This window comes from Rousettus aegyptiacus, unplaced genomic scaffold (assembly GCF_014176215.1).
Source record: "Rousettus aegyptiacus isolate mRouAeg1 unplaced genomic scaffold, mRouAeg1.p scaffold_m13_p_15, whole genome shotgun sequence".
Classification (NCBI taxonomy): domain Eukaryota; kingdom Metazoa; phylum Chordata; class Mammalia; order Chiroptera; family Pteropodidae; genus Rousettus; species Rousettus aegyptiacus.
In genome coordinates, this window is record NW_023416290.1 from 11,121,251 (window position 1) to 11,133,952 (window position 12,702).

At 37.9% G+C, this 12,702-nt stretch overlaps 1 protein-coding gene across 1 annotated transcript in view; it reads right to left on the reverse strand.

Moving 5' to 3' along the window:
* The window catches only part of DNAJC5B (DnaJ heat shock protein family (Hsp40) member C5 beta), a 48,140-nt gene extending 35,764 nt beyond the window's left edge, over positions 1-12,376 (reverse strand). Inside the window, exon 1 of the mRNA XM_016152899.2 lies at positions 12,255-12,376. Coding sequence (XP_016008385.2) covers positions 12,255-12,373 — 119 coding nt within the window. The 5' untranslated portion in view covers positions 12,374-12,376. The remainder of the gene's footprint in view (positions 1-12,254) is intronic.
* Between the last annotated feature and the right edge of the window lie 326 nt (positions 12,377-12,702).

Below are 12,702 nucleotides of genomic sequence, written 5' to 3' on the forward strand. Positions count from 1 at the left end.
TTTAGGCAATGAGGACCTGAAGTTCTGACACCAGTAGGCAACAGTCTTCAGCAGGCCACTAATATCTTTAAGCAATATATTTTAATCCTTTTCCTCCCCAACCCACAGCTCACCCAAAATACGAGAGCGGCATATGATTCAAGATCTCTGTATCTGGCTCAGGATCCCAACAAAAGTTTCTGGGCCTCTAAACTTATTACTTTTTTGAGGAGGTGGGGAGTGGGGTGGATTTTGCATTATTATTATTATTTTTTTTAAAGCCAGCAATCTCTTTTGAACTCTGAACATCAAGGGAGAACAAGACTGGAAAGTAGAAGAAATGGCTATAAAACCTCTCCTACTTCCAGTAGCTGCTGTCAACACTGGTTTAAGTTAAAGCCCTCAGTGAGCTCTCGCTCTGATGAGTTCCCTGAGGATTAGGGATGCTGAGCCCTTTTTAGGTACCACCTGTGTGTCTTCTTTGGAAAAATGTCTATTCAGATCCTCTTTTTAATCTGATTTTTTTTTTTTTTTTTTGCTATTGAGTTGTATGAGTTCTTTATATATTTTGGATATTAAACCCTTATCAGATACATGGTTTGCAAATATTTTCTCCCATTCAGTAGGCTGCCATTTCATTTTGCTAATGGTTTCCTTTGCTATGCAGAATTTTTTTAGTCCTACTTAATTAGTTTATTTTGCTTTAGTCGCCTTTGCTTTTGCTGTCAAATCCAAAAATATTATTCCCAAGACCAGTGTCAAGGAGCTTACCACCTGTTTTCTTCTTGGAGTTTTATGGTCTCAGGTCTTACATTCAACTCTTGAATCCATTTTGAGTTGATTTTTGTGTGTAGAGTAAGATAGGGATCCAGTTTCTTGCTTTTGTATGTGGCAATCCAGTTTTCCCAATACCATTTACTAAAGAAACTGTCCTTTCTCCATTGTATATTCCTGGCTCCTTTGTCATAAATTAATCGCCCATATAGCATGTATCTATTTCTGGGCTCTCTATTCCATTCCATTGATCTATATGTCTGTTTTTCTGCCAGTACTATACTGCTTTGATTACTATAGCTTTGTAATAAAGTTTGAAATCAGAAAGTGTGTTGCCTCTAGCTTTGTTGTTCTTTCTCAAGTTTGCTTTGGCTCTTTGGGGTCTTTTGTGGTTTCATATCTATTTTAGGATTCTTTGTTCTATCTCTGTGAAAAATGCTATTGGAATTTTAATAGAAATTGCATTGAATCTGTAGGTTGCTTTGGGTAATATAGACATTTTAACAATATTAATTCTTTCGATCTGTGAGCATGGACTATCTTTCCATTTTTTGTGTGTCTTCTTCAGTTTCATTCAACAATGTCTTATAGTTGGTTAGTTTCCTGATTTTGAAAAGGTTTATTCTGACAACTTTTTTATGATTTTTAGTGCTTTTATGGAGAAGCAGGCTTTTTAGAGTCCCCTATTCCACCATTTTCACTGACATCATTACCTATTAATAATTTTAATATCTATATCAATTTCAGTAAAATATATTTATGTTTATAGAAAACACATTCCTTTGAAAGTATATTTCTATTATTTATGCTTCTATTTTCAGAATACTGATAGACATAAAGCAGACTAAAGGAACATTTTGGTACCCAAAAGAAGTAACAATTTTCACTGAAGTCAGTGTTGTACCTTTATATTTTTGCTTTTAAATTTATGTTCACATAATTTCTTTTGATTACTGTATTAGATTATTTGGTTTGACACCCATTGCTAAAGGAAGCAATACTTTTCCTCACTGACTTGCTCATTTATGCTTTCATACATGCATTTATTTACCAATTATTCATTAACCGCCTAGTCTGTTGGGCATAGCTGTAGGTGCAAGGTATTTGGCAGGTAACTTATGCTGAATTATACCATATTTTATTTTACCAACAAATGACTTTAGAAGCAGTTGGGCTGAACAGTATTGCCAGAAAGAGGTACATTACATTACCTTAGGACCTATAAGGCCTCCCTTTCCAATGTATAATATGGACTTTGCTAGTAAATACCAGAAGCTACTTCTATCCCAGTGCAAGGACAGATGTCATACTGCCTGGTATGTGCAGTCATCCCCTGGGTGTGCTGATCCAACACTGTCTGAAACTTAAAGCTTTGTGCTTATTCTGGATCCCCTTTCTACATCTGTATTTAAATCCCAACCTAGGACTAAGAACCCTGAATTTCATCCCTGGCCTTCCTTCTCGGACATTGACCTTTGTTCCATCCTTCACTATAGCCCATCACTCAGATTCTGGCCTTCAAATCTTTTGTATTTATGGTAGCTGTTCTAAAATCAGAGATATGATGGTTAAGAGCAGTGGGCTCTGGAACAAGGCAACCCAAGTGCCAGTATTAACTCCAGCACTTACTGCTGTGAGACTTTAGACAGCTACTTAACCTACCTTTCTAAGCCTATTTCCTCAAGTGTAAAATTGAGATAATGATAGTAACTACACAAAACAGAAATATGAGAATTAAATAGAATAATAAACACAAATTGCTGAGCATAGTGCTTGGCACATAGTGAGCATTCCATTTATGTTGGAATATGGCTTGCCCATCTGGCTTTTCTTTGATTACCTTTGATATAAATTGGCAAAATTTGCACTAAAATTAAGACCACATTCGTTTCCTTGGGGAATACTTCTCTAATCCCTAGTCCAGGTCAGCTGTCTTTGTTATGTACTCTCGTGGAACCATGCTTTTCCCTCCAGGGCAGTATATCTCATCAGTACTTACACACTCGTTTTTGTCATTATTTGTCTCTTTCACTAGACCTCATGTTAACAAGATCAGTAACCATGGTTTGCTTATAATTGTATCCCCAGAACATAGCATCATGCCTGGGACAGACATGAATGATGGAATGAAGCATTCACTTTCATTTAAATGATTAATATGAATCCTATGCTTAAGTTAATCTATTGCACTCACCTGTCTCCTTTGTTTGTCTTTCAGTATGTATCTTTTAAAACCTTACTAAATCTGACTCTTTGTAAAGTAAGCTCTTTAAATGGTACAAATGATGTATTTATATATAGATACAGATAATTATGAGGCATCACTCACAATATAAGTATCCAATACTAATAGGTATTGGGTGAATGAGTGAGTTAAAAAAAAAAAGTCATTGATCATAATGATTCTAGTGCCTTGGAACAGCTGAAGTTGAAGTTACATGAATAAGAGGATCAAGTGGAAGTTTTACCATGGAGAAGGGAGGTTATGCAGCTGACCTAGAAAATAACTCTGACATAGCCTCATATACTCTTCTTTTTAGTGGAAGGTTTTAGAATTCAGGAAACAAATTAGTGCTTGATAGAGATTAATTTCAATTTATCTTGTGAGCTTGAATCATCACTTTGCCTTGTAAATATTTACAATGCTTCTATTAGCTATGCATTCCCCTGACATTTACACTTTATTCATCAGCAGCCTCTGTTATGACCTGTAATTGCTAATAATCATGGGTAAAAGCAGCACAGATTGGGGTTGCCACAGATCACTATGGAAATGACATTCCTTCCTGCTCCTTGTGAAAACAGCTTTTGACTCGCTTTGGTCTACTCTGAGGCAACTCACCTCTTCAGTTATGGAAGATGATTTCCAGAAAGTTCCATGTGAAATTGAATGAAATAGAAGAATCAATTGAACCCCCGGATATTTGGTACCTTGTCAACAAGGAGAAATTAAGTTCACCCATGAGGCACAGAGACCCAGGTGCTGATGTATAAAACTAGTTCATACTGATTTTATGGTTCTCTAAGATGCTAAGAAAGAGCTAGATCTTTGTCTGATTTCCCATTCAGTAAGTAGGCTGGCATTTTGTTAGTTTCTTGCACCAAGAACACCAGGGAACACAAAACTAGCCTCAACAAATTTAAGAAGATTGAAATTATATGAAGCATATTCTTTGACCACAGTGTTTTAAAATTAGAAATTAACTGCAAAAAGAAACCAGAAAAAAAAAATATGTGGAGATTAAGAACACCAGGGAAATCAGTCGGCCTCCCTTTCATGCATCTTCATCTTGTTTTTATCTAATTTCAAAAATGTACATGTCAATGTAAATAAAAACTAACAAGTTATATATGAGATGTTGAATACTCAAGACTCACATTCTCTAAATTGCATAACAGTCTCTTGCATTTTCTGCAGAGTTTTCCCTTCCGTTTTCCCTAGCAACTTGAAGGTCCCACAGCCATACAAAATGCACCTGATCCAAACTGAAACCATGGTCTTTCCTTGAGGATCTACCCCTCTCTATTTATAGGGTCAGTAAATGTCTAGCAAGGTGCCAGACATTTGAGAATGATCCTGAAGAAACTGAGAATATAATCAAGGAGAAAACCCAGAGGTAAAATCTACTCGCTGACCAATTCTTTCTTGTTTTCGGTAAATATTAGCATGGTGCGAGGGTTGGAAGTGCAATGGAAGACACAGCACAGTGCTCACGCTCAGGGAACTGACAGAGTGGGAGAGGCAGAAGAGAAGAGGGAATTACAACGTGCGAGCAGTTCATGCTCTGACGGGACAGCACGAGGGGCATGAAGCGTATAGATGGCCTCAAGTAAGGCCCCCTACAGGCCTCCTCCCCCTCAAACCCACCTAAACGGCTCCTTGCAATCATTCCAAGTATGATGCTGGGGTCTCTCTCTGTCTCTCTGATTCTAACTTTTTGCTTATATACCCCTAAAATTTTGAGAGATTATTCCATCCACATTCTAAACTTGGTGACTAAATTTTTTTATCAGAGTAAACAAATGAAAAGGGTATACATTTTTAGCATAGTACAAACATTGGCATGTTAAAATAAAAGTTTGAACATTCTTTTAAATGTATACGATAGAATTGAATTGTCACAGAATCTGAAGACCCTCCATACACACATTCATTCTCTCTCTCTCTCTCTCTCTCTCTCTCTCTCTCTCTCTCTCTCTCTCTCTCTCTCTTGCACACACACACATACACACACCATTCCTTGTAGAGTGTCTTCGAGTCCATGCCCTAACTAGTTTGAAGAATGCTGTTCTATAGGGCTATTTCTTATGTATTCTTTGTGGCAACAAGTGCCCATGTACTAGACCATAAACATTTTACACGTATCATCTCGGTTAACCCTCGGTAACCCCCTGAGGTCAGTGTCATTGCCTGCATTTTACTTATGAAGAAAATGAGGCTAAGAGAGAAAGGGGTTGAATCCAGGTTTTTCTGACTTCATACCCTGTGCTTTTAACTGCTACTTTGTACTTAGAATTCACTGCCAATCAGGGATTTTAGTGTTAAAATCAAAGTGGAATACCTCAAAAAGAACGTGTAACTTCTAACACTGCTCCTGCTTTGCTTTTCTCCACAACACTTACAGTATCTGAACTACTGTATATTTTACTTATTTATTATTAAGCTTCCTCACTCCCCCAGCCCAGAATATAGGCTTCGGGAGTGCAGGGATTTTGTCTGTTTACCCAACACATAGTAGATACTCAATAAATATTTGTCAACTAATGAAGAGAACTTGCCGATAGAAAGCCATTAAGATTGTGAGAGACTGTAGACATTCTAGTGGCTGCTATGTGCTCTAATCAGCCTTCATGACTTCTGCTATAATTAGATATCAGTATGAGGTATAGTTCAGCAATCTACTGGGTCTGGAGTGAAGAATTTTTATGTGCCAGTCAATTTCAAGAAAAGAGGGATCTAATCACACACTGTAAGGGATTACTGAGCAGCAGTATAATGGCCAACTATTTTCTTTGCTCAAGTTACTAAGAAGAGTACAGAACAGGTAGCGTTTGTTTTAGGGTTATGCTAGGGATGCATCTTTGTGCCGTCACGGCCTACTGTTCATGGCTGGGAGTTTGAGCACATCAGAGAATGCTTGGGAGCCTGAAGGCAGCCTCCCAGAAGTCCCTCAAGCCTGAAGAGCCTTTGAGAAAGTAATCTAAGTCACGCACCTTCCTGGGGCAGCCACAGCTGGGTAAATCTGATGAATCTGGGGCAGCCTGATGGAAGCCTATCTGAGAGTGGGATAGGAACTGCAGAATCATCTTGAAAAGGATGCTGTCTTTGGGATGAAAGAGCCAGGTGTGTTGAGCTTGACCAAGAGCAAAGCTTTTTGCTGTCGGAGAGGTTCGAGATTCTAAGTATAGTCTTATTACTGCTAGTCTTTGACTCATCCGAGCATGAGTTTGGGTCCTATAGAAAGAGATTTGCAAGAAAAGATGGAAGGAGCTTTTCTACCAAACTTTGGCACTCACTGGGAATTCTAACAAAGGCTATCACAAAAAGAAGGGGGCCATTTTCTACATCCAGAGGTGGCTTCTTGGCCTGGAGAAATAATGAGAAAACTTGAGCTCCAACTTTTAGCAAGGAGCACCTACTATGCCTGCCAGTCTGCCAGAATGGCAGCAGGGCAGCCATGCCCAGCTGAGAACCAGTGGAGCTGCAGCCGCGGAGCTCAGCTCTCCCAGAGCTGTGCCCAGCAGTGGCCATGGGCATGCCCACTGAGTGAATGGAGAGGAGATACCATCAGCAGGGTGGTAACTCGGCTTGGTGCAGCAACACTGCTACAGGGGCTTGAAGTGGCTCCTGGATTCTGGAGTCTTTCTCAGGGGAGACTCCTAGAAGGACTTGGCAGGGAACCCAAGTTCCTCAGTCACTTGAAAGGGGCCAAAGCCTGGTATTTAGGGTTATATAGAGAACAATATTTGAATTTCCTAGTTCAACAACCAACCCGCTCCCCAGTTGTCCCACCATTCACCAGTATCTGTCTCCCCTCCTTCACCAGCTTCCTAACTCGAATCCCTTTTGGCTCAGAGAGACTACTTAAATTGGGTGAGAGGGGAAAACAGTTTAAAGTTACAGCAAATATGTGCAAGATGGGTAGCCACTTAGCCATTCCTGGTGTATTTGATTAACTCAAATGAGTCCCCTTCAGACAGCATGAAAAGGGGGAGTAAAGACTTTTAGGCAGTGGGAGAATAGGGGAAAATATTTGCTTATATCATGCAAACACTGTTAGGATTAAGTGACATGACCCAGCAATGAGAAAATCGGATTACATGAGCCTTAGACTTCAAGCTCCTTGGTATGTTTATGATCTGCAGTATTAAAGGCAGATTGATTCCGTAATGAAGGCCGTGGATGAGAGTCATACCATGAGTCTCACCCTGTGATATGGCACATTTGACATAGAACAAAAACTCACTTCGTGCTACATAAGTGGTTTTTGAACAATAGCAGCAAATGACAGGATAATTTTGGGCTTTTAAGGATGACGAGGATGTCTGTTCATTCATAACAGTACCTGGTATTTTCGTTGTGCTTTTCCACAAAGGGCTTCACACACTGAAAAAAAAATGGTCTCATTTCTCTTTACAAAATCTCAGTGACAAGAGCTTCCATTCATGATGGATTGACACAACAGAAGCCTTCCCATTGTCATTCTTCCCAGCTGTCCTTTGAGGTAGCTGGAGACTCAATTTATCAACTGACTGATGAAGTATGGTTATATTATTGTAGGGAAACTGATGATGTAGGAAAGAAGATGCTTTATTCACAGGAAGATTTTACGATAAAGATTTATAGACGTAGAAAGGGGCTGAGATAGGTCTGTGAGGCTGTGATTTATGGTAATTCTTCAAAGGACTAAGGAACTAGAGATACTTTTAGTGTCCTTCACAACCGTCTATCCCCTTCCCATAGAGTTGGATCCTGTGACCCTTGGTAACTAAGGTAGTGGGATCTTGGAGCATATGACCCAGCTGGGTTGGTTAGAGCCTTGCTCCAGAAATTTGGAATTGGGGCACAGCAAAAACTGAAAAGAGGACAGGAACCAAGATTATTTCCATCTTCTCACCACTAGCTACCCTTCCGGGACCATGGGGTTTTCCTGAGAAGCTCTAAGTTGGTTCAAAAAGGCAGCCTAAATGAAAACCAACTTAAACATTTATCAACAGAGAACTGTTTAAAGCATAGGCCTTCTATGTCATGGATTACTATGCCACAATGTGAAAAGAATGGAACTTTTTATGAACTGATTATTCCCAAGAATGATCTCCAAGATATATTCTTAAGAGAAGAATGCAAACTACAGAATAAGAGTGATAGTCCATCACCATTTGTATAACAAGAAAGGGAAAATATGACATATACTTAGACCATTTACACTTAATATAATTATTATGTTAGGGCTTAAATATATCATTTTATTATTTGTTTTCTGTTTTCTCAATTTCTCAGTCCTCCATTTCCCCTTTCTTGCCTTCTTGTGGGTTATTTGAACATTTTTAAGGATTCCATCTTGATTTACTTGTAGTGTTTTGGTGTGTAGTGCTTTGTATAGTCTCTAAGTGGTTGGATGTGTGTGTGTGTGTGTGTGTGTGCGCGCGCACACACACACACACACACACACAAAATGTATCACAGTCTACTGATATCAGCGTTTTGCAATTTGAGCGAAGTGCAGAAACATGACTCCCATTTAGGTTCCATTATCCTCCCCACTTTTAAATATTAATTGTCTTGAGTATCAGATGATATTATAATTTTTATACCAGTCATCATGTAATTTGGAAAACTCATGAAGACAGCCTGTTGTATTCATTTACCCATATTTCTGCATTCTTCATTTTTCTTTCTCCCTTCTTAATGATCCAAGATTCCTTTCCTTATCATTTTCTTTTTTTTGAAGAACATTGTTAATGAAGAGTAGGTCTGCTAATGATGCATTTTTTTTTGGTTTTCCCTTGTCTGAGCATGTCTTTACTTCCTCTTAATTCCTGAAATGTAGTTTCACCAAATAGAGAATTCACAGTTGATAGTTCTTTTCTTTTAGCACTTGAAAAATGTTGTCTTAGTTCTTTCTGGCTTCTGTTGTTTCAGATGAAAAATCTGCTTTCATTTGAATTGTTGTTCTTGTACAGATAATGTGTTCTTTCTCCATCTGCTTTCAAGGTGTTTTCTTTGTCTTTAGTTTTCAGAAGTTTAATTATGGTGTGTCTTGGCATGGATTTCTTTAGATTTATCCTATTTGTTATTCACTCAGCTTCTTGATCTGTAGGTTTATAGATTTTGCTCAATTTGAGGAATGTTTAATCATTATTTCTTTGAATAGTCTTTCTATCCCACTCTCTCCTTCCCTTCTAGGACTCAATGCTATAAATATTAGATTTTTTGTTACAGTCTCACAGGTTCCTGAGGTTCTGTTTTCAGTTTATTTTCTCTTTGTTGTTCAGAGTAAATTTCATTGATCTATCCTCAACCTCACTGATTCTATCCTGAGTCATCTCTACTCTACTACAGAGCTCATCCGGTTAGTTGTAGTATTTGTTATTTTCAGTTATATAATTTCTATTTGACTCTTTTTTATAACTTCTATTTCTTTGATGAAATTTTTATTTTTTATTTGTTTCAAAGGAATTTGTAATTGCTTGTTGAATCTTTTATATGATAGCTATTTTAAAATACCAGATGAATTCAATATCTGGTTCATCTCAGTGTGGGAGTCAGATGATTGATTATCTTACTCATGCAAGTGGTGACTTTATTTGTTCTTTGTATAGGGAATGATTTTTATGTGGATATTTTAGCTGTTGTTTTAGGAGACTCTTGGTCCTATTTATATATTTTTTATTTTAACAGGCAGCCACTTTGGGTTTAACATGCAGCTTTTAGCTTACTTTTGTGGCCTGTGGTTCCATTGACGATCTAATTTTCAGAGTCTCTGCGGTGCTGTTCTGACCAGCTTGGTTTGTTTCCTACATCTGAGGCTGCCACTGGCACTTTTGGTACTAGCTGAAGAAGTGAGGGGAGCATCTCTGGGCTGGGTTGTCTGGTGCCTTTAGTTATGGGAAGGGAATCTCCAGGCTGAAGGCACAAAAAACACTTCCTGGGCTGGGTGTTTATCGTGGCAGAATCTGCCTTGTTAATATCTGCTGTCAAGTAGGTAGGGTCCCTGGGTGAGAGAGGGAGGTCTCAGGGTGGTGGGAAAGTCCTCTGACTCATTCTCGTTAAGGGGGATGTTCAGTTGGTCCCCTTTGCTGTTTCTGCTGGGCTTGTCTAGAGTTGTTACCAGTACTCCAGTTCAATTTGGAGGAAGAATAAGACTACCTGAATACCTTCCATTGCTAGAGTGGGTATCAGGAAAGGCTAGAGTGGGTGGGGAGTCATAAGATGCCCAGCCACCGTGTTGTTCCCTTGGTCCTGTGGTACCTAACCAATTCATTTCCTCTTTCTACCTCTCAGGGTTCTCTTTCAGTTGTCTCTTATGTTATTTCTAAGGCTTTTAGTCATGCTTGGCAAGGAGGACCAGAGAAAGACAAAGCTATACCATCTTGTCCAGACCAGAACGTCTGTATATATGCCTGTATAGGTATAAGATCTCTCTAGAGAGGTATTCAAGGAACTGCTTTCCCTGGGGAGGGAACCTGGGGAATATGAGGTAGGAGAGAGACTTTTTTGTATACCGTTTATATGATCTTATTTTAATCAGAGAATATATTATCTATTCAAAAATAAAAATAAAATGTAAAAGAAGAAAAAAAGTCTTCTAACTCAGCCTTGTTTTCAAGAGCACAACCAAAGATTACAACAGAGGTCAAGCAGCGTATGGATTCAACAGTTGGTAATTTTATTAAATTTCACTGACTTTTAATTTCACTATATTTTGACTGCTTTGATCCAGATCTCTGAATATAAAAATAATATTCTCAGTGGATTTTCAGCCTGCTCATACACTTTGAATAACTTGCAGAATACAAATGTGTAATTTAGATAGAAATGGATGCTTTTGGCAGCATACTAGTACCCTAATCAGTGGAAAAAATAATATTTGTTTGACATTAAAACAAAATTAATAGCAAGACACTGATTACATGAAAAGACTTTAGGTTGTAATTATTAAACTTGCAAACAATTCAGCATAATTCGTGTCTTAATTAGGATATGACCTGAAATTTTAGCTTAAAAAATTAATAAAGGCAATTAAAATCACATTTGTAAAGTAGGTTTTAAAACTTACAAGATAGTTAGATTTCACTTTTTTCTCATGTTGAGGAGCATCTTTGTAGGTATTAAGTTAACAGTGCAAGTACTTTGATTCCCAACCCTCACCCCTAGCACAGTGCCTCAGCCTGAAGCCTTAAGAGTCAAATTTAGTGACCCTCAAACAAAAACATCCACCCGCAGGAGGCTGAGGAGCTCCCAGGCACACTCCTAAATAGCTTGAGGGCACAATAAAATAGCAAAGGCTCTTTGTCTCCCCAGTGCCATAAGTGGAATATAAACTAGATAGTACATATTGATTCCCATCAACTCTATCATTTTCACAGAACTATTTGGGTCCAAATAGCAGTTTTCACAACCGTCATTTATTCTCTAACACATACTTCTTAAATGCATTTTGGGTCTCTCAGTTTACTGCATGGTAAAATTTCTAATCCAAAGCCAAAGAATTTTTTATCAGTAGATAAAAATGAATAATTTAATGAATTTTGATGGGCTAGTGATTTAGGAAAAAAATAAATCTGGATTCTTAAATTTATTCCTCATGTCAAAATAAACTTCACAGGGATCAAAGATTTGATATAAAAAATGTAAAATCATAAATGTACTAGAAGATATGGGTTAATATTTTTATAATATTGTTATCAGGAGAGGCTTTTTAACCATGACAGATGAAGCAGAAGTGAAAGATGGAGAATGTGGATGAATCCAATTTTATTTTAAAATGTCTTATCTAGACAGAAAAAAAAGCTAGAAGGAAAAATATCGATGATAATTATCACTAGAGATAGAATTATGGATAACTGTTATTGTTTTCATTTTTAGTAATTTCCAATTTTTCTATAAAAAGTAAATTATTTTTTGTACTCAGTCTTATTTTTTTAAAAATTCCTTGGAGTTTTAAGGAAAAAAATTTCAGTTTTTCCCCCAAATAGCTAACTAGATGAAAGATGAAAATTGAAGACTTAAAAAGTATAGCATACAATATCCCCTGCCCCTCTCTCTCACTGCAGGCTGCACTTTCCTAAGGCCCAGCATCGCAAGACAGTTCTTTCATAAAATTGGTGCTGTGCTTCCTATCCCTAACAGCCTATGTTACAGAACAGGGAACATGAGTTCCAAAACTCTGAATTCCTGGTCTTACCAGGACGCTTATATCTTAAGTTGGAGGCACTTGCCAATCACAAAAACTATCACTAGCACCATAGGAAATGTCATGATTGAACTTCCTCTGTACCTGTAGGTTTTCTTAATTTCTTCATTTGATGCTCCCTTATGCAGACCAAGAATTTCATATAGAGCTTCTCCAGATGTTGACATTGTCCGCTGTCTTTGGTTAGGTATGTGACGTGCCATTTTCTTAGGCTGCAAAACCAAAGCGGGTAAATAGCCATGAAGGTTATGCATACTGGATCCCACTCTCTAAAGAAGAAGGTAGTTCATTTCTGACCTTTGTAAAATGACAATCTGAAGTACATTTTTGTGCTAGTTGCAAAAGGAGGGGATAAAAGACTTAGGACTGCCCAAAGTAGAGCTTCTAGTCAGGGTATTAAAGGCTACAGGCAACCATGCAAATGCATATAGCTTTGTCCGAATGGTTAAATGGAAACAAGTTGTTATCTAAATACTCAACTAATTCAAAATTGTTGAGAAACATCCCTCACAGGTCAGGCATATGTAGATTT